The sequence below is a fragment of the Prionailurus viverrinus genome, chromosome B4 (assembly GCF_022837055.1).
Source record: "Prionailurus viverrinus isolate Anna chromosome B4, UM_Priviv_1.0, whole genome shotgun sequence".
Lineage (NCBI taxonomy): Eukaryota > Metazoa > Chordata > Mammalia > Carnivora > Felidae > Prionailurus > Prionailurus viverrinus.
This window is the reverse complement of record NC_062567.1, coordinates 34,283,431-34,304,495: the sequence shown is the minus strand read 5'-3', so window position 1 is coordinate 34,304,495 and position 21,065 is coordinate 34,283,431. Positions and strand designations below refer to the sequence as shown.

The window sequence follows — 21,065 nt, the reverse complement described above, 5'->3', positions numbered from 1 at the left end:
TTAAAATCAGAGATGGCAGTAAAACAGAGAACAGGACTGGCTGAAAACCTGTATAAAAGCAATTAGACCTCCCCCAGTCAGCACAGCCGGGCAACTACTGCTCTCTAACCCTAGCAGAAAACTAGAGATTTACTTTCAGAGAGTTTGAAAAGAAGGGACTCTACCCTAAGAGAAATATGTAAGCCAAGTATAGGATCAGTCTAATAATCTAGCATCAGGTTATTAGTCTCACATCCAACTAATAAAAGTTCAAAAAGAGAAAAGTGGAAGAAATTATCAAATACAAAAAACACAAGAAAAGTTACAAAAACTCAAAGACACGAGTTCAGATTAGAAAAGTTATCAAGCGCAATAAAAAATATTAAATGAGGAGGGGCACCTGGGTGGCTCAGTTAGTTGAGTGTCGGACTCTTGATTTCGGCTCAGGTCATGATCTCACTGTCTGTGGGTTCAAGCCCTGAGGGGAGGGAGCTCCACACTGACAGTGCAGGGCCTGCTTACGACTCCCCCCCCCCCCACACCACGCCCCCCAACACTGGCGCACACTTTCTCTCCCTCAAAGTAAATAAACTTAAAAAAACTAAAATTAAAAAAACAGGTATTAAATGAGGAAGTGGACATTCTCTCTTCAGAAGAGGTTTCCTGGAGGAGGGTTTCAGAAAGGCTATGAAGAAGGCAATAGTGTAGGTATAAATGAAGGAAGACAATATGGCACATTACATGGAGTTAAAAATCAGCTCTGAGATGGAGTGCTACCAAAGTGTTGCTTTTGCTTGGCAATGTCTCCTCCACAGTTATGCCACTGAGAAAGACAGCAAAAGGATGAAAGTCTTAGAATCATTGACTGGAATGATTCACAAATTCCCTTATGATGATCCTACTTACAATAAACTTAATAAAGACTTAGACAAAAATAAAAGGTAAATGTAAACAGCTTTGTTCATTATTGAATGTTTAGCGGGACTTTACAATTAGTGTGAAAGGTTCTGGACTTTCACTGTTAAGAATGATAGATGAACAAAGACCAAAAATCAAGGAATGGATGTCCATCTGTTAAGTGTTTAAAAAGGTGATTAAAAGCAAAACTTTAAAGGAAAACAAACACGTATGTATATAATGAAGATAAACACATACTAATGCATATACCACTGTGAAATCTCAAGGCACCGGGAATAAAGATTACGTTCTATGTCTTCAAGAAAAAGAAAGCCACATAGGAAGGAACAAGAACTAATACAGCATCATTCTTCTCAAAAGCAACACTGGAAGCTGAAAGATCATGGAATAAAGTTTCAAAACGCTAAAGGAAAACAATTTACAATCTAGACTTTTAAACCCCACCAAACTACTACTAAAGCGTAAGAGTAGACCATTTTTAGACAGGCAAAAAATTTACATTCCATTTACCTTCTTGTTCATGAAACTAACAGAAGAAATGCTTCATCAAAATAGGAGTGAGGGGCGCCTGGGTGGCGCAGTCGGTTAAGCGTCCGACTTCAGCCAGGTCACGATCTCGCGGTCCGTGGGTTCGAGCCCCGCGTCGGGCTCTGGGCTGATGGCTCAGAGCCTGGAGCCTGTTTCCGATTCTGTGTCTCCCTCTCTCTCTGCCCCTCCCCCATTCATGCTCTGTCTCTCTCTGTCCCAAAAATAAATAAACATTGAAAAAAAATTAAAAAAAAAAAAGTTTAACAAAAAAAATAGGAGTGAACCAAGTAATAGGAAGATTTGAAACAAGGAGAGAGGCAAAGGGAATTCCCAGAATGATAACAGTGAAAGGAAGTTCCAAGCTGACAGCTAACCTTAAAAAACAAGCAGTCTGGATTGAAGCAGAAAATAGAACTCCAGAGGACTGGCTCCAAGAACAAAGTGAAACTGATAGATTACCTGACAGGTGAAGCATACAGAGAGATTTAAACTGCTGCTGGAAAATCTGAAAACAAATTTTTGATGGTTACAAAGAAATATTACAAAATGAAAACAAGGAGGATTATTAACCCCAAGGAAAATAAAAATTGGTATAAGGAAACAATCATGGCACACTATAAGGCTCAGGTACAAATAATATTTGTATTTAGTTAGAGTAAAAATGTTTGATTAATAAAAAACTGATCTAACTACACTAGAATGGAAGAGGGGAATTATGTAAGGATTTAGGTTTCCTACACCCTTTCTCCATCTTTAATGGTAGAAATACAGTGTATAATATTTAAAACTGAAAAATGAACTAGCATGAGTATATTACTTGAAATACAAAAATCAAAATCAGAAATGGCTAGGGGTGGCTCAGTCAGTTAAGCATTCGACTTCAGCTCAGATCATAATCTCGTGGTCTGTGAGTTCAAGCCCCACATCGGGCTCTGTGCTGACAGCTCAGAGCCTGGATCCTGCTTCGGATTCTGTGTCTCCCTCTTTCTTTGCCCCTCCCCACTCACACTGTCTCTCAAAAATGAGTAAATGTTAAAAAAAATAAATATAAAAATAAATGGCTAAAAGAATTGAACATGATTAGCTCTGAGGAGTGGGAATGGGAGTGGAGAGGTGGAGAAGGAAGAATGTTGGTTTTCATTTTAAGCTTTATATTTTAAAAAGTATTACATTGACAAAAAAATTTTAAGGGCTAGAATGAATGTTCCTTGCTGCACTGATTATAAACAGTAATTGTTAATGTCAAACTCCTTTAAATTATAGACATTCCAAGCAATACTTTTTATAATAAAAAATAGCCAGGAAGACAAATGATTTAATCAACACAGGAAACCATCAAATTGACAATTTAATGAGTGAGACTGAAAATTTGCTTCCCATTATAAAGTAGTGGGAATTAAAGTGTTTCAAAATCATGTCTATAATAACACAAATTCCAGAGATGCTCACCAGCTGTCAGCCAATTATAATCTTTTCTCTTTTTAAGTAAAGGGTATACCCAACAACCTAAATGTATCAGAACTCTCATATATATAAACTCTCACATATTTTCTGTAGTTTTCACCCTGAGCTCCTTGCTACAAAGTAAAATGTCATGGTAATGAAATATTCACCCAATGACAGAGGTCAGAAGAGTGATTACCTCTGGGGAGAAGTACTGACCACAAGGGAGACGAAGGAGCCTGCTAGAGCCTGTAAATGTTCTACATCCTGATCTGGGTGGTGGTTACATGAGTGTATACATATATAAAGATTGATCCAAAAAAAAAGAAAAAAAGATTGATCCAACTGTCCATTTAAGATTTGTGCATTGCACTCTAAGTTTCCCCCAACGTAAAGAAAAAAAGTTCATGTAGTGAGAAGCAGCAAGCTCACCATTTAGGTGACATTTAGGAAACAAAGTATTATACCGGAAACAAAGTATTATACCGTGCAAACAAAACAACTACAAATCAAAACTTAGATCTACCTCTTAGTTTTACATCTTAGGTTTATAAGCACTCCCAAAGATTAGGGGAAACAGATGTCCATGGGTACTTAAAAGACGAGACTCCAAATAAACACCAGGACAATCAAACTTAACCTTTCATCACAATATATTTTCAACATACTCTCTTAAGTATTTAAATGAGATATATTTTACTAGTAGTTTTTCTCTTTGCACAAAAAGAAACTGGGTTTCTCAAGATAGAGTTAAACTGGCAAGATGACAAATACAATACAGAACTGTGAACAACTAGGTATTCAGGTTACCTCTAAAGACCCTTTTTACTTTTGAAATGCTACAATTCAGTAAAACCAAGAATGCAATCTAATTTACCATCAGAGTAATGTTAATTTTTTTTCTTATTTGAGCAAGAGCACACTTGCATGTGCAAGCGGGGCCGGGGAGGGAGAAAGAGAGAGGGAGAAAGGAAAGGAAGGAGACAGGAGACAGAGAGAGACAGAGAGAGACAGCGAGAATCCCAAGGAGGCTCCTTGCTGTCAGCATGGGAGCCCAATGCAGAGCTCAAACCCATGAACCATGAGATCATGACCTGAGCTGAAATCAAGAGTCAGACACTTAACCAACTGAGACACCCAAGTATCCTCCAAGTGTTTTTTTTATCTTTTTTTTTAATGTTTATTTATTTTAGGTATTTACCTTTTAATTGGAAAATTACTAAAACAGGAACAACTTCAATTTGATACATTATCTGCTTATATAAAATACTTATTCTAGCAAATTCCATAAAACCAAGGTACATGGAGTTTTAGCCAAAAATTATCACAACCCTATTGTTATTAATGATTAATTTTTGAAAATTTCTTTAAACTATCTAAAGGGGCGCCTGGGTGGCTTGGTCGGTTAAGCGTCCGACTTCAGCTCAGGTCATGATCTCACGGTCCGTGAGTTCAAGCCCCGCGTCAGGCTCTGTGCTGACAGCTCAGAGCCTGGAGCCTGTTTCAGATTCTGTGTCTCCCTCTCTCTCTGCCCCTCCCCTGTTCATGCTCTGTCTCTCTCTGTCTCAAAAATAAATAAACGTTAAAAAATAAATAAATAAATAAAAATAAACTATCTAAATTGAACCAAACATATTCAGAACTTTAAACAGCATCACACAGCAAAACTTAATAATTAAGCTTTCACTGAATAAAAATGTAAAAAAGAAAAAAATTCTTAAAATTTTTTAATAAAGACTTTTGTTTATTTATTTCCGAGAGAGAGTGAGAGAGAGCAGGAGCAGGAGAGGTAGAGAGAAAGGAAGACACAGAATCCAAAGCAAGTTCCAGGCTCCGAGCTGTCAGCACAGAGCCTGACACGGGGCTTGAACTCACAAACCATGAGATCATGACCTGAGCCGAAGTCAGATGCTTAACTGACTGAGCCACCCAGGCGCACCCTTAAAACTAAATTTTTATCCTAATGGTTCCCTACAAGACACAAACTCATCCCTCATATTCACATATACTTTGCTCTTTGGTATCATCAATTTTCATACAACTATACTAGATAATTCTCAGGATGGTGTTCAATTATTGATATCAGTACTAAACTTTATCAGATGAAAGAAGCCTATAACCATATTTTAGCATAAGACTACACATCCCAGAATTTTTAGAGCCTTCTAACCTGACACTAAATTTAAAATGCATTACGGGGTGCCTGGGTGGCTCAGTTGGTTGAATGTCCAATTCCTGATTTAGGCTCAGGTAGTGATCCTGAGGTCCTGGGATCAAGACCTGTGTCAGGCTCTGCAATAAGAGTGGAACCCACTTAAGATTCTCTTTCTCTCACTCTCCCCTTCTCCCTCTCCCTCCACCCCTCCCTCAAGTGTGTGCATGGGCACTCTCTCTCTCTCTCTCTCAAAAAATCATAAATTTGTTGCCTTAAAAAAAATGTGTTACAAAAAATATTTTTTTTTTGATGTTTATTTATTGTGAGAGAAAAGAGTGAGCATAAGCAGGGGAAGAACACAGAGAGAAAGAATCCCAAGCAGGCTCCATGCTGCTGTCAGTGCAGAGCCTGACCCAGGGCTGCATCTCATGAACCTTGAGATCGTGACCTGAGCTGAAATCAAGAGTCAGACACTTAACTGACTGAGCCACCCAGATGCCCACAAAAAATAATTTAAGTATGTTTGTCTCATTTTTCCTTGATAGTGAAATCTCCAAAATTAACTCTGTAACTTGAATAACTTTTTATTTCAACACAGTACATCAAAGACATGAAAGACCACTCAAAAATAGATGTTTTGCAAAATTCCTCAGATAATCAAGCTGTCTTTACTCACAAGTCAGAACAATCATACATTTTATTAAATTAACAAAACAGGTTTTCAAGGTAATTCAAATGCTCTTGCAGGTCAGTTAGTTCTTTTCACATTAGGAAATATAATGTTACAAAATTAACATAAGTTTAGGTAAAAATCAGTCTAAACTCTTCACTCTTAAGTTTTCAAGCTCTTATTCATTCTGGATAATGCTGGCTTCAGTTAACACTACTTATAGGTATTAATACAACTGATATGTACCACACTCAAGAATGGTGAGCAAATGAATCTCTTTAACAAATTTTCAATTCAGAAGTAGAATAAAAATGGCAAGCTCAACATAAGACATCGTACCCTCAACACAAGATACTATTAATAGATTGGCATCATTTCTTTTGTATAATGTTTATCAGAGTCTACTAGTATGAATCATTAAATATGTTAAATCTCATAACAAATTACGAAATAATTTTAAAGGTAACTTCAGAATCTGTCATTTACATTTATTCATGCTTGCATTTCATTGTCAAACAAATCCCACATAGGAAACAATGTTTTCCATAAAGTTTATTGGAAATTTCTAATTTCACAGATTCACTAGGCTCTGCTCCAATTTCTAAACCAAGTACAAGCCTCACCTTGCTCAAAGCATACAGATCCAGGATTTTTCTCTCCACCACTGGAATCTTCAAGGTAGATCCTTGGAGCTCCCAAAATTTTGCTAACTGATCCAAGAAGTCCAGTCTCACTCTGGTCATTGCCTAAGATTATTAAAAAACAGAAACCAGAAATAGGAATTAAGTTATGGTTGAAAATAAATGAGCTTTACTTAACAGAGATACTCATCTCTCTAAAGAAATTCATATTGCTTAGTCCAACCATGTAAAATAAGACAATAATAGAGAAAATACTACTAATAAACTTTATTCACTAAGGCAAAAAAGTCACTCTAATTATGAGAAATGCTCTCATATTTTATCAACCAAAGAAATTTCTTTCTAAGAGTTGGCTTAACTAACCTAAGCAGAAAATGTAGTAAATCGGATTATTCTAAGCATTCTATCATTTCATCTGTATAAACTATATATACCTCAGGTACACTAACTTTCTACCCCACTGATATTAAGATCCTTCATCAAGTATCTAATTACAAGAAACTTAAAGGGAAAAAAAGGATTAAAATCTCAGAAAATAAATGTTTCAGAAACATCAAGGGGAAAAAAACACCTTACTATGACATATTAAACCTCAGCTAAGAATTCTCTTTTGTACTCTGAAACAGTTTTCTACCACACCGAAGTATCTTCTGATAATCCAGCAGACAGGAAAAACAATAATATTTAAATAGACTTCAATTTAGAAAACATAAAAGAGACAAATAATATTTAAAGGGAAATCTTAATAAATCAGATTAAGAGTCCTGGAAAAGTTCTGTTAAAGCCAAATATAACCTTTGAAAACCTTTGATTGGGGCGCCTGGGTGGCGCAGTCGGTTAAGCGTCCGACTTCAGCCAGGTCACGATCTCGCGGTCCGGGAGTTCGAGCCCCGCGTCAGGCTCTGGGCTGATGGCTCAGAGCCTGGAGCCTGTTTCCAATTCTGTGTCTCCCTCTCTCTCTGCCCCTCCCCTGTTCATGCTCTGTCTCTCTGTCCCAAAAATAAATAAACATTGAAAAAAAAAAATTTAAAAAAAAAAAAAAAGAAAACCTTTGATAAAATTTTAAAACCTACTTTCCAAAGACCTCAAGAAACAGAATCTTCCAACATTAACATAAAATTTTCATAGAATAGTAAGTGCCAAAGGAAACAGAACTTGAGAATTCCAGGTCTCTGCAGGTAAGTACTGGATATTTCCACTATGAAAAACACAGTTTCCTGTAATAAAAAAAAAAATAGCTTCCCATAATCCCATTTAAGTGGAAAAACTATAACAACTACTTTTTATGATGTGTTTTTATCAGAAACTTCCTTCCATTCAATCTCAATTAACATTAATTCTGAGCCCTGGTACATAAGCTTCTCAAAGTTCTCTACTGGAGCCCTGACATAAACAATGAATCAGGAGGCAGAAATGGTGACACAACACCCACCTCAAGTTCATTCAGGCGCTGGACTCTGGGAGTGAAACGAAAGCTTTTTACTTCACATGCAAATGGAGGTTGCCAATCCTAAAGAGAAAGATTTTTTTTTTTAAACATACTGATATATAAAGAAAGAATCTATTATTTATTCCCTTAATTTAAAGGATGAGTAGCCACAAATCATGATGACAGCAGGTCAACTTTAAGTCTTTTTCACTGTAGAAACAGAAAGAGTAACATTCTTTAGGTGATATAATTTTAATATTACTTACCTCCAATCACTTATCTATCATATTCTGATTTTAAAATTACTTTATCTATAAACCCTCCTCAAATTTCAACAATCCCACTCTATAACCCAATATTATGCTTTCCCCAATTACTCAAGTGGAATGCAGTGAGCTCATGTATCACAACACAGTGTCTAATAAACATCTAAATTTACCAAATTAAAAAGAAAACAGAATTTGAAAGAAACTAAAAAGGGTAAAAGATTAAAAAATCATTTTTAAAGTACTTATATAATTGGATATCTTTTTTTTATTCATGTGTAATGTGACACAGCACTTTACAGTCTATGTTATGTTACATAAATGTTTTGTTCAAAGCCTGGTTTCTCGGCACCCAAATATTAAAAAAAAAAAAAAAAAAAAGTAAGCAAATCCACAGAACAAGCACAATTCCTGATTGGAGTTGTGGTGTAACTGAAATGAGATAGCACAATTTGAGCAGGGTTCTAGAAAAAATACTTTGATTTGGCCTAAATAAGAGTAAATCTACTTAAAAATATGAGAAGTAGTCAAGTATTTTTTTCTTACCTTGGAAACTAAAGAAATCCACCAATATAGAAATTAAATTCTGCTTGCAAACAAGATTTTATTTTTAGTAATAATACGACATACAAAGAGATGATATATTATTTCTTTTTTTCTTTAGTAATAAAAACATGTATTTTTTTTTTTTTACCTAAAGGAACCCTGAATACAATTTCTAATTAATAAATGGCAACAAAGTAGATGAAAATATGGTTGTTTGAGAAAAATTTCAGTGCTTAAAGTTTTGCTAGTATTAGGTAATTTTGATAGGTAAACAAATGAAGTTTTTGGAGGATGGTAATGCCCATCATTGATCATAGCAATAGCTTTTAATCCTTTGCTTGTGATTGATAGTCTATAAACCTTAATCAAATTCATTAAGCATAAACAGGTTTAGTAGCATGGCTGGGTTTCAGAATCAGACTGATCTAGGTTCAAAATCTATTTTGCCACACGCCCAAGATCATATATTTAATAAGTTATGTAACTTATTCAGACCTGTCTCACCTATAAAACAAGACGTTATTTACCTCCTAGGGCTTCAAAGAATATTAAGTGAAATAATCTGTAGGTTTATTACCTAAATCCCTCCTCCTCCTCCTCCCCCCCCCCCATCTTAAACTCTTTATTCTCTATGGTGCACACACTACTGTGGTAGTCTGTGGTGAGAACACTTTTCAAATCCAACACGCATAAAAGTACTTCATCTTTTATTCTTATAACTAGTAGACAAAACATAAAGTGTCCCTTTAAGAAGCACCGAAGGCGACAGTTCAAATTTAAATGTGCATTAAGTTGCTAGAGGACTTGCTAGAAAAACACGTTCTAGAACTTCCACATCCAGAAACTGATTCTAGTCTGGGAATGAGGCCTAGAGATGTGCATTTTAACAAGCATCTGGTTGAGCCTGGCGCAGGTGGACCAAGAACATCATTTGGAAAACGTTGGTCTTATGGGTAAAGAAAAAAAAGCTTTTGACCTTGAGCAAATCACTCAACCTCTTGGGGCACTAATTCCCCCCAAAGGGGAGTACCTGCTTTCCTTACTTTAAAGATTGAGAATTATAAAAAAAACTATAGGCAAAGAGTTATTTGCAGTAACTGCAATTGATAAATCTTTCAACCTTGGTTCCTATGTCAAAAGATCCAACGTTTTCTTCCACATCTATTACTGACCAATTCCTCTTAAACCTCAAAATTCTGTAATAAATGCTGCTCCTTCTCCTCCCCTGGGAAGACTTTTTCAGTGCGGCAACAGAGTCTAGGGCTCTTGTTTGGTAATATCATCCTAGGGGACAACTACATCTCAGATTACCGTTTAAGAAACCTTAGCCTTGAGATGAGGCCTCCAAATATTTAATAAGTTAAGCATTAATAGGACTTGGTTAAAGAAATAACCAATTCAAGGGCAATTTTTACTATAGCACCGTAAGAAGAGAGTACAGTACATGAGGATAAGACATGCCATGTCATAAACTTCAAACACCTTCCTGACCAACGAAAGGCCTGAAGTCTTTTGTTACCCCTGCCTACAGTCAAACAAGAAAAGTACCAGTTCCCAAGTTCTAGGCGGAAAGGCCCCTGGGACACCACTCGCAGGTTCAGACCTTCCTACGTTAAGACTGCAAAAGAAACCAAGGCAAGAACATCTACAAACTTAGCTTCTAGCTGTTGAGAAATGAGGGACAGTAAGTATGAAAGGACAGAAGGACTGAAAAAGTAAAGCTAAAGCACTCTCCCTTCCCTTTCTCCTCGGACTCCGGTACCTTGGGCGGTCGGATTTTGCAGATGCCGGTTTTCTCCGCCAGAGGCCGGATGCGGCCGATAAAGCTGAGCGGGTCTGTGAACTCCTCCCAGCTGGGCTCAAAGACTGGGCACTCCGGTGGGGGCACGAACTCCGCCGCGTAGCCCCCCGGCCCCACGCCTGCCATGGCAATACCGGGGGGGGGGGGTCCCCGTAGGGGAACAGGTGGAGAAAGGCTCACTGAAGCCCACCGAACTCTCTCACGTCTCCTGACAGGGGCCGAAGCTCATCTTCTCGGGCAAGAACCGCTCAACACAGGAACCCCACAGTCGCTTCCTCTTCTCGTTTGTTATTGTTTCCTTCGGGGTTTTTCCTCTCTGGGTCAGGACTTTTCCGGAAGTTAATGTACTGTCAAATCCCTCCGCCACCACAGAAACAGAATCCCTCCGCAGCAACGCGACGTCTCGTCGTTTCGCCCTTCTTTCTTCCTCCCTTTGCCGGCAATCCGGTGTGGTTCCTTGTCTGCGGAAGTTCCGCGCTGTCCGACGACTTTCAGTGGCACACCCCTGAGGTCGCACGAGCTCACCTCAGGAAAGATACTGGCGGGGAGAAAGCAGTCAGGGCTCAGGAGGGGCGCACTCTTCCGGCGCGGAGGAATGTGTAATGCCCCAGAGGGCAGAGGTTCTGCTTCCGGTGAGGAGGGTTCTGTTCCCCTTTGTGTATAAATGACACGGAAACAAACTCGACCTGCTTTCCGCGAGCCTATCTGGCTGTCCTGGCATCGCGATTTGTTTTAACGTACCTGTCTTTTTCCACATAATCAGCTTTTTCAGCATCTGGCTCTTTCTTTAGTATTTTGACTGTTAGTATCTCTTCCAAATAATCTCCCTTGGCCACTCCATAGCCGCCTCATCTCCGTGACAACAGGTTCGGATCGAATCTGTCCCCCAAATCCTGCCAGCCGGCCTTAGTCACCGTCTAGGAATTGCTTTTCGTGGAAGACACCGCTCTTGACCTTCCTTTTCCAGCAATTGACAACCCCAAGTCATCTCAACAGCAAGCACTTTACTACCACACGCTTCGTAAACTTTTCTCAATACGCTGTAAAGACTATGGCAAACCTTCGGATCCTGCTTGTCAAAAGTTTCTGTGCCAGTGTACATCTCCACTTACTCCAAATTGTGGAAAATAACGTAGAAAGAACTAAAGAAGAAACTGAAAAGGTAGTTCGAGTATTAAATATTTATTGTAAGGAAGACTTCCTTTCCAGGGCTTTTTTTCATACTCCCTGTGCAATCTCGGCTACCCCAGGACCTGAAAACTCCCAAAACTGTATTTTCAGACAAGGTTTTTCTCTTGATTTCGAAACCAATACATCTAGCTACCTGCGAGACAACCCCACGTCGTCAATTAAAGTACCTACTGTTTTTTCAGTGTTTTCTGTTTCCGTGAAGGACTTCACCTACTCAGTTGCCTGAGCCAGAAATCTAGAGCTAATCCTTAACTCCTCCCTTACTATGTACTATTGGGTGTCAAGTCTGTCTAGAGATTCACCTAAAAATCTTAAACCCACCCATGTATCTTCATCCTCACGTATCACTATCTTAATTTAAGTTCTCTCTCACCTGAACTATGATAGCTCAGTTCTTACCCCCCTCTCAAATCCCATTCCATTCAGTTGTCAGATTGCTTTGTCTAAAATCCAGAATACACCTTGTCCCCTCATCTCCAAACTCAACGATTCCAAACTCCTTTCTTATTTGCCACCTTACTCCCAAGCTTTGTGGTGGCTTTAATGCACTGTGCCTTCTCTCATCTCTGAGCCTCCACAGATAATGTTTCCTCTGTCTGGAACACGTTTGTACTCTCCTGACCCCACCCCACGGTTTCATATATCCCCTTTCTGACCTACTCATCTTTCATATATCAGTTTAAATATGACTTCCTCTGGAAAGCTTTCCTTAACTCTCTAGCATCATTTACCCAACAGCAACCTGTACTTCCTTATCAAACTTTTTGGAATTTCTTCATTGCCATTCTTCCTCAGGCTGTAAACTATATGAAGGTAGGTGCAAGTCTGTTGTATTGACCACTGTAGCCCCAATTCCTAGAATGGTGCTTGGTGTATAGAAGGTATGCAATAAACATCTGTTAAATAAGTATCTGTTGAATGAGTGGGTGGATTCACCCAATAAATTTACTTTGTGTTTCATTGCCTCATCTACATTTACATATAACAAATTTTAAGACTCTACTAAGGTGTGGCATATATGATATCCCATCATTTGTTTATAGTATCCGTAAAAGTTAATGCCCAGTTACTACACCCACCAGCCTCAAACCCATACACAAACATTTGTTTCAGTTAGCCTTTGTTATGTAACAAACTACCCCAAAACTTAATGGCTAAAAAAACTTAGTGGCTAAAAATGAAAACTATTACTGCAATTCTGTGGGTTGGCAATCCGGTGTTTTCATGGTTCCCCTGGGATCACTTCTGCAGCTACAGGCGTCTGACAGCTTAACTGGAGTTGGAGGATCCACTATGGCCTCATCACATATCTGGCAGTTGGTGCTGGATGTTGGCTGGGAAGCCTCAGTTCTCCACATGACTTCTCATCCTCGATAGGATAGACTGTGTTTCTTCATAACATGGTCTTAACATTCCGGGAGTGTGAGAATGGAAGCCTAGGCCTAAATCCTAGGATCCAAAATGTACAAGATCACTTCTGTCATATTCTGTTGGCCAAGGCAGATCATAAGGCCAGTCCAGATTCGAGAAGGTGGTGAAATGGACTACATATCTTGATGGGAAGAACAATAATATCACATTGCAAAGGGATGTAGAGAAAAGTGTGATTTGTCACACACAATTATAATGAGTCACAATTAAATATGATTTAAAAATCAAATTTTTACTATTTAAATCTGAAAATCCACATTACTCACAACAGAAATAATGAAATTCTAAGTAAACCAAGTAACACTGAAATAATCATTAAATATGTAAATTAAAGTATAATTGTTTTGCTTTTATATTACTAACAGAGCAGCAAAGCCTTGATTGATCCTCAGAATAAACACAAACTCCTAAAAGCTTTGTTTCTCTTACTTTCCTTTTGATCTTTCAAGGTATACTTACCTAGTACTTTAAACTGTCTCCCTAGTATTTAAATTCATTCAGTGATTATCCTCAATCATTTATTTGGCTTAATATGCCTGAAAAATCTGTAGCAGTCACTTTAGCAGTGAGTCTATAAGAGAAACACAGTGAATATCTCTACTGGGGATGGAAAAAACTTATCCAGTTTTACCCACATGAGATTCTAATCCTCCCCTCCAGGAGTATCACCCACCCTCACCCCTCATACCCATCCCTTTGAGAATCACTATTGTAAAAGTTTCTTATGGTTTGTTTCCCTCTCTGTTTCTATCTTATTTTTGCTTCCCTTTCCCTATATTCATCTGTTTTGTTTCTTAAATTCCACATGAGTGAAATTGTATATTTGTCTTTCTCTGACTTATTTTGCTTAACATAATACACTCTAGTTCCATCCACATTGTTGCAAATGTCAAGATTTCATTCCATTCTTTTTGATCATCAAGTAATATTCCGTCGTGTGTGTGTGTGTGTGTGTGTGTGTGTGTGTGTGTGTGTCTTCTTTATCCATTCATCAGTCGATGTTACATAACAAAGGCTCTTTCCATACTTTGGCTACTGTCGATAGTGCTGCCATAAACATTGGAGTACATGTGTCCCTTCAAATCAGCATTTTTGTATTCTTTGGATAAATACCTAGTAGGGCAATTGCTGGGTCGTAGGGTAGTTCTGTTTTTAATTTTTTGAGGCACGTCCATACTATTTTCCAGAGTGACTGCACCAGTTTGCATTCCCACCAACAGTGCAAAAGGGCTCCTCTTTCTCTGCATCCTCACCAATATCGGTTGTTTCCTGAGTTGTTAATTTTAGCCATTCTGACAGGTGTGAGGCGGTATCTCATTGTGGTTTTCATTTGTATTTCCCTGATGATAAGATGTTGAGCATTTTTTCATGTGTCTGTTAGCCATCTGGATGTCTTCTTTGAAAAAATGTCTATTCATGGTTTTTGCCCATTTCTTCACTGGACTATTTGTTTCCTGGGTGTTGAGTTTGACAATTCTTTATAGATTTTGGATACTCACCCTTTATCTGATATCTTATTTGCAAATATCTTTTCCCATTCTCTCAGTTGCCTTTTAGTTTTGCTAAACTAAAACTTTAGTTTTGCTGATTGTTTCCTTCACTATGCAGAAGCTATTTCTCTTGATGAGGTCCCAGAAGTTCATTTTTGCTTTTGTTTCCCTTGCCTCTGGATACATGTCAAGCAAGAAGTTGCTGCGGCCAAGCTGCAAGAGGTTGTTGCCTGTTTTCTCCTATAGGATTTTGATGGCTTCCTGTTTTACGTTTTAGCTCTTTCATCCACTTTGAGTTTATTTTTGTGTATGGTGTAATGAAGTGGTCCAGGTTCATTTTTCTGCATGTCACTGTCCAGTTCTCCCAACACCATTTGGTGAAGACACTGTCTTTATTCCATTGGATATTCTTTCCTGCTTTGTCAAAGATTAGTTGCCCATATGTTTGTGGATCCATTTCTGTGTTCTCTATTCTGTTCCATTGATCTATTTGTGTGTTTTTTTGTGCCAGTACCATACTGTCTTGATGATTACAGCTTTATAATATAGCTTGAATTCTGGAATTGTGATGCCTCCATCTTTGGTTTTCTTTTTCAACATTACTTTGCCCGTGGTTAATCAGCTCTAATGAGGGCTTTCTGCACGTAGTATGTTAATATTGACTGTCAATAGTGCTGGGGTCTCAGGGAAGAATAGTTAGGTATAGCTGTAGTTTACAGGTGCTGTTTTCAGTAGTTAAGCTATTCTTAAAAACTTTTGAGAAAAAAATAATATTAAAAAATTATGTTTTATACAAAATTTGCTGTCCTTTGTGCTAGAATAGGATAAAATGAATATCCAACTCTGATAATCATCTAGCTAAGCTGTGATCTCTGAATTTATTAAAAAACATAATAAAACTTCATAAATTCAGACTAATTGAAGGAAGGCAAGTTGCTGAGAGCCAAAATTAAAAATTACTAAATTTGTAAGGAAAGGCTATTTCGTTTCAAATATACTTTCTACCAGTGGTTCTCAAACTTTCTGGTCTCGGGACCATTTTGTACTCTTAAAAATTATTGAGAACCAGGCACCTAGGTAGCTCAGTTAGTTAAGCATCTGACTCTTGATCTCAGGTTAGGTCATGATCTCGCAGTTTGTGGGATCGAGCCCTGGGTCAGGCTCTGCACTGACAGTATGGAGCCTGCTTGGGATTCTCTCTTTCTCCTTCTCTCCCCCATCTCACATGTGAGCACTCTCTCTCTAAGTAAGTAGACTATTAAAAATAATAATAATAATAATAATAATAATAATAATAAATAAACCCCTTACATGTTGTATTAATCAGCTTTCTCCAGAGAAACAAGACCAATAGAATGGAGAGAGATAGAGAGAGAGAAAATGAGGAATTAGCTCACACAATTATGGAGGCCGGCAAGTCCAAAATCTGCAGTGTCGGCTAGCAGGCTGGAGTCTTAGGAAAGTTGATGTTCCACTCCAATGACTAGCAGGCTGGAAACCCAAGAAAGAAGATGGTTCAGATAAATTCTGAAGGCGCTTTGCAGGAGAATTCCATCTAGCTTGGGGAGGCTGGATTTGTGTTCTATTCAAGCTTTCAGCTGATTAAATGAGACCCACCCACTATGAAGAAAAATCTGCTTGACTCAGTTTATTGATTAAATGTTAACCTCATCCAAAAAAAACCCTCCAAGGTGACACATAAAATTAACCATCACACATGTTAATATATATATATACATATATAATATTTTTTTTCTAAAAGGAATTTAGTGATAAAAGTAGCTTGAGTTTACATTTTTTGAAAAACTTTTTAATGTTTGGCTTAGTAAGACCAAGCTGGATTCTCATACCTGTTTCTGTATTAAATCTTTTGATATATATTGTTTGGGTTGAAATATATGGGAAAAAATCCAGCATCACACAGATATGTAGTTGGAAAGGAAATAGTATTTTTTCAATATTTGGCCCTTTCAGATAATTGTAATTACTTTTTCCATTTTTTTTTTTTTCATTTTAGAGAGAGCACGCAAGCAGGGGAGAGGGGTGGGGGGTGGGGAGAGAGAGAGTGGGAATCCCAAGCAGGGTCCACACTCAGTGCAGACCCAATGCAGGGCTCAATTCCACAAACTGTGACATCATGACCTGAGCCAAAATCAAGAGTCAACCAACTGAGCCACCCAGGCACCCTGATACAATTGTAATTTCTTAAAGGTTAGCAATATGGAATCTAAAACTTTATCAATGAACTTTTTGTACTCTGTTACGTAGTCAACATTGTCCTTGAATGGATTTTTTACTCAGTCATGATTTTGTAACATCATGCATTGGTCATTTTGATAATATTATTTCAATATTATAACTGAGTTATATAGATCTTCCTCATGTTGATGCACATAATTATATAATATAAAAAAACATAGCAATATTACCATTGATGTTCTCAGAAAATTGAGAGGCTGTCAAACTCAGAGTAACAGAAACAAGTTTTCCAAAATAATGATTTTCACTTATAGCTCAGATTTTCATTGTCAACAAATACCATCAGTTGTTTCCACTGAATAAATGGGCTCACATTGTTCATTTTCAAGAAAATGTCAACTACCTAGATCTAAATAGCCATGTTTTATCTGTTTGGCCTTCTGGTGTTACATGAAAAATGTGACTAATTAAGCTCATAAGTGCTTCTCCTTGAGAAAACCTTCCTGCTTCTGTACGTAGTAGAACTGCTTTCTTTATGTGTACTTCCTACTTCATCACATAGACTATTAAAAAAACATGTTCAAGAGTCACGGTTTACTAAAACTAATCATTTTTACTGCTTCATCATGGGCATTCTTTCTTTTTTTTTTTTAAGTTTATTTAGACAGAAAAAGAGAGAGAGAGAGAGCATGGGGGAGAGGAAGGGAGAGAGAGGGAGAGAGAATCCCAGCAGGCTCCACGCCATCAGCACAGAGCCTGATGTAGGGCTGGAACTGATAAACCTGAGCCAAAATCAAGAGTCAGGCACTCATCCGACTGAGCCACCCCCACACCCCCATCATGGGCATACTTAAATGAAACTGGCTTTTTTTCTTCTTAAACCATTAGTGTGTGTGTCGTGAAAACAATGACTACAAGTACAGTTTGGTGTTACTGCCATGATTCATGCTGAGGAACCAGTAGTTTTAGCCACCACTGCTTTTGCAGTGCAAATGTCAATGGCAAAAACAAAACAAAACAAAACAAACAAAAACAGGGTGCCTGGGTGGCTCAGTCGGTTGAGAATCCGACTTCAGCCCAGGTAATGATTTCACAGTTCATGAGTTTGGACCCTGCATCGGGCTCAGTGCTGATAAGTGTGGAGTCTGGTTGGAATTCTCTTTCTCTCCCTCTCTCTCTCCCCCTCCCCTGCTGTCTGTCTGTCTGTCTGTCTCTCTCTCTCTCTCAAAAATAAATAAAACATTAAAAAATTTTTTAATAAAAAAAGAAGGCAAATAGCATTTTAATGTTAATACGAAAATAATTTTGACTTCAAGACCTTCAGAAGATACTTCAGGGACCAACATTGGCCTGAGGACAAATAAGGATCTGTTGACCACACTTTGGGGACCGATGATGTCACAGTCCATGAGTTCGAGCTCGGCATCAAGCTCTGTGCTGATAACTTAGAACCTGGAGCCTGCTTCAGATTCTGTGTCTCCCTCTCTCTGCCCCTCCCTTATTCAGGCTCGTGCACTCTCTCTGTCTCTCTCTCTGTATGTCTCTCAAAAATAAACATTTTTTAAAAAGACACATTTTTACATGGGTTTTGAGCAGACAGACTCTAAGTAGTCCACAGGGAGAAATCAGTATAGGAGGAAGAGATTAATTTTTATGAACTCTAAAGGTTGAAAAGCTATGATTTAAAATGTTTCTTTTAAATTTTTTTTAAATTTTTATTTGCTTTTGAGAGAGAGAGAGACAAGTGGGGAAGAACGAGTGTACCCCCCAACATGGGGCTCAAACTCACAACCCTGAGATCAAAAGTTGTGTGCTCTACCAACTAAGTCAGTCAGGTGCCACAAATTATATTATTTTAGAAGCAATTACAAGGTGTTCTTTGAAGGATATACATGGTTTTACTGCTGAACAGAACAATTTACAGTGCACCTAAATTTATTGATAATCTTGTGCCTTGCCTTACAACAATCCATTATCTGCTGAGTACAAAAGAATAGATTATTAAGAATCCATTAAAGGTCATATAAATATAAGTCATATTCAAATAAATAATGCTAATATCTCGGGCAAACAAGCTGTGGGTACTTTGAGGGAAGATAGACATAGACTATGAATGTTCAAATAATCTGATTGGAAAGTAGTTGTTGATACCTTAATTAAGGGAGGAAAATAGTGATAATTTACAAGTAATTTCTGTAGACCTGCATTTTAGGTGCACATATTTTCACTAGTCTTGAAGAAGAGATAAAATAAAAATCATCAATTACATATGAAGAATACGTCAAAGTTTAAAATTTTTTCAAAAACTGTGGAACTCTAAGGCAGTAGTGAAGCCAATAATAAAATTTAATTAGTATGTATTCTAGGAGAAGAAATTATATTCTAGGAGAATAAAAAGAAATCACATATAGAAGAACTTTGGTTAAGAGGCTACATGTAGGGGCACATCAGTGGCTCAGTCAGTTAAGCATCCAACTCTTGGTTTCAGCTCAGGTCATAATCTCACAGTTTGTGAGTTTGAGCCCCACATGGGGCTCCGTGCTGACAGCATGGAACCTTCTTGGGATTCTGTCTTCCTCTCTCTGCTCCTCCCCTGTTTGCTCTCTGCCTCTCTCTCTCTCTCTCAAGAATAAACATTTAAAAAAAAAGAAAAGAAAATCTTTTAAAAATAAAATAGAGGCTACATTTATACCAGAATTTTGAACATAGAGACTAAATGATATTTCATTTAAACATTAAGATATATAAAAGGAAGTTATAAAGGAAAGGATTAATTCAATAATGCATGGCAGCATTTCATAAGAATTGGAAATAACATACAAGGCTCTGTTTTATATCACTTTCAATGGCTCTGGTAGGCAAAATGATCTAAAAGATTTTTAAACGCAATATTTCAAATGATTATCTCCTTATTAATGTTATGGTAAAGGAAGAAGAAACATTTTAGGGGCCCCTCGGTGGCTCAGTCGGTTAAACATCCAGCTTCTGCTCAGGTCATGATCTCACGGCTTGTGAGTTCGAGTCCCATGTCGGGCTCTGGCCTGGAGCCCGCTTCGGATTCTGTGTCTCCCTCTCTCTCTCTCTCTGCCTCTCCCCAACTTGTGCGCTCGCTCTCTCTCTCTCTCTCTCTCTCTCTCAAAATTAAACAAACATTAAAGTTTTTTTTAACTTTAATCATTTGAATCTCATTTGAATGTCTAAATCTGTGTTTGCCAAAATATTTGCATAATTTGTAAAGTAACGTATCAAGAGCTTCTACCTTAACAAACTGGGTGAATTCAAGAACAGAGTCAAATGCCATATTCCAAACAAACAAACAAACCAAACAAAAAAAAAAACTAGGTGAGGTATTTTCTCATATTTGGTTTGGATTCACTCAAATTTATGTCAAGGACTTTATCAATAATTTTCTATGTCGCAGATGCCTTCATAGAGGACAGATAACACAGACCTTGTTCACTACTGTGTACCAACATACACATGACAATAAAAATACAAATAATAAACTGGAAAGGAAATGATAAATGTCAGTCTTCTATCTTCTCTCTGCCCTGTGATTTTTCAAAATTAAAACATGGGTACTAGTAATTTATTTGTTTTCCTGGTGTAGGCTCCCTGGACAGGTACATAGTTTTTAAGTACTCCTATTTCCTTCAGTGTGTTTGTATGTGCATTGTCTATTTTTCTGTGATTTCTCGGAGGGCAAAAGCTATTATTTCTTAAATTTAGCATTAAATGAGGATGGGAAGCATACCAAAGGCATGCTTAAGTTCTATTTATTCTTACTTTGATATGTATTATTGTTATGAAGTCCATGGTTCTTACACAAATAAGAGAAACCAGAAGTTTACTTTTCAGTTATCTGTGTTGAGCTAATAAAAGTTAATTTTTCCAGGAAGGTAATAGTTCTTTCACCATAAAAAGAAAAACCAGCATGTGATGCTAAGAATGAATGGTGAGAGTGATTTGAGAGGGTTTTCATAGTTGTCAAGAAAGTAAAATTTGAAGAAAAGGTGAAAATTTGCAACAGTATAAAATGCCAGAAAGAGGGGCGCCTGGGTGGCGCAGTCGGTTAAGCGTCCGACTTCAGCCAGGTCATGATCTTGCGGTCCGTGAGTTCGAGCCCCGCGTCAGGCTCTGGGCTGATGGCTCAGAGCCTGGAGCCTGTTTCCGATTCTGTGTCTCCCTCTCTCTCTGCCCCTCCCCCGTTCATGCTCTGTCTCTCTCTGTCCCAAAAATAAATAAACGTTGAAAAAAAATTAAAAAAAATAAATAAAATGCCAGAAAGAATGAGATACGACAAGATGTGATCATTCAGTTTAGCAATTAATAGATCATAGAGCAATTTCAATAAAATTATGGAGTCAAAATCCAGTTT

General features: G+C 37.8%; 1 protein-coding gene across 1 annotated transcript in view; it reads right to left on the bottom strand.

The window, feature by feature from the left end:
• The window catches only part of KDM5A (lysine demethylase 5A), a 97,509-nt gene extending 86,637 nt beyond the window's left edge, over window positions 1-10,872 (bottom strand). The window contains exons 1-3 of the mRNA XM_047865909.1: window positions 10,338-10,872; window positions 7,767-7,844; window positions 6,317-6,439 (exon numbers count right to left, since the gene is read on the bottom strand). Coding sequence (XP_047721865.1) covers window positions 6,317-6,439; window positions 7,767-7,844; window positions 10,338-10,502 — 366 coding nt within the window. The 5' untranslated portion in view covers window positions 10,503-10,872. The remainder of the gene's footprint in view (window positions 1-6,316; window positions 6,440-7,766; window positions 7,845-10,337) is intronic.
• Between the last annotated feature and the right edge of the window lie 10,193 nt (window positions 10,873-21,065).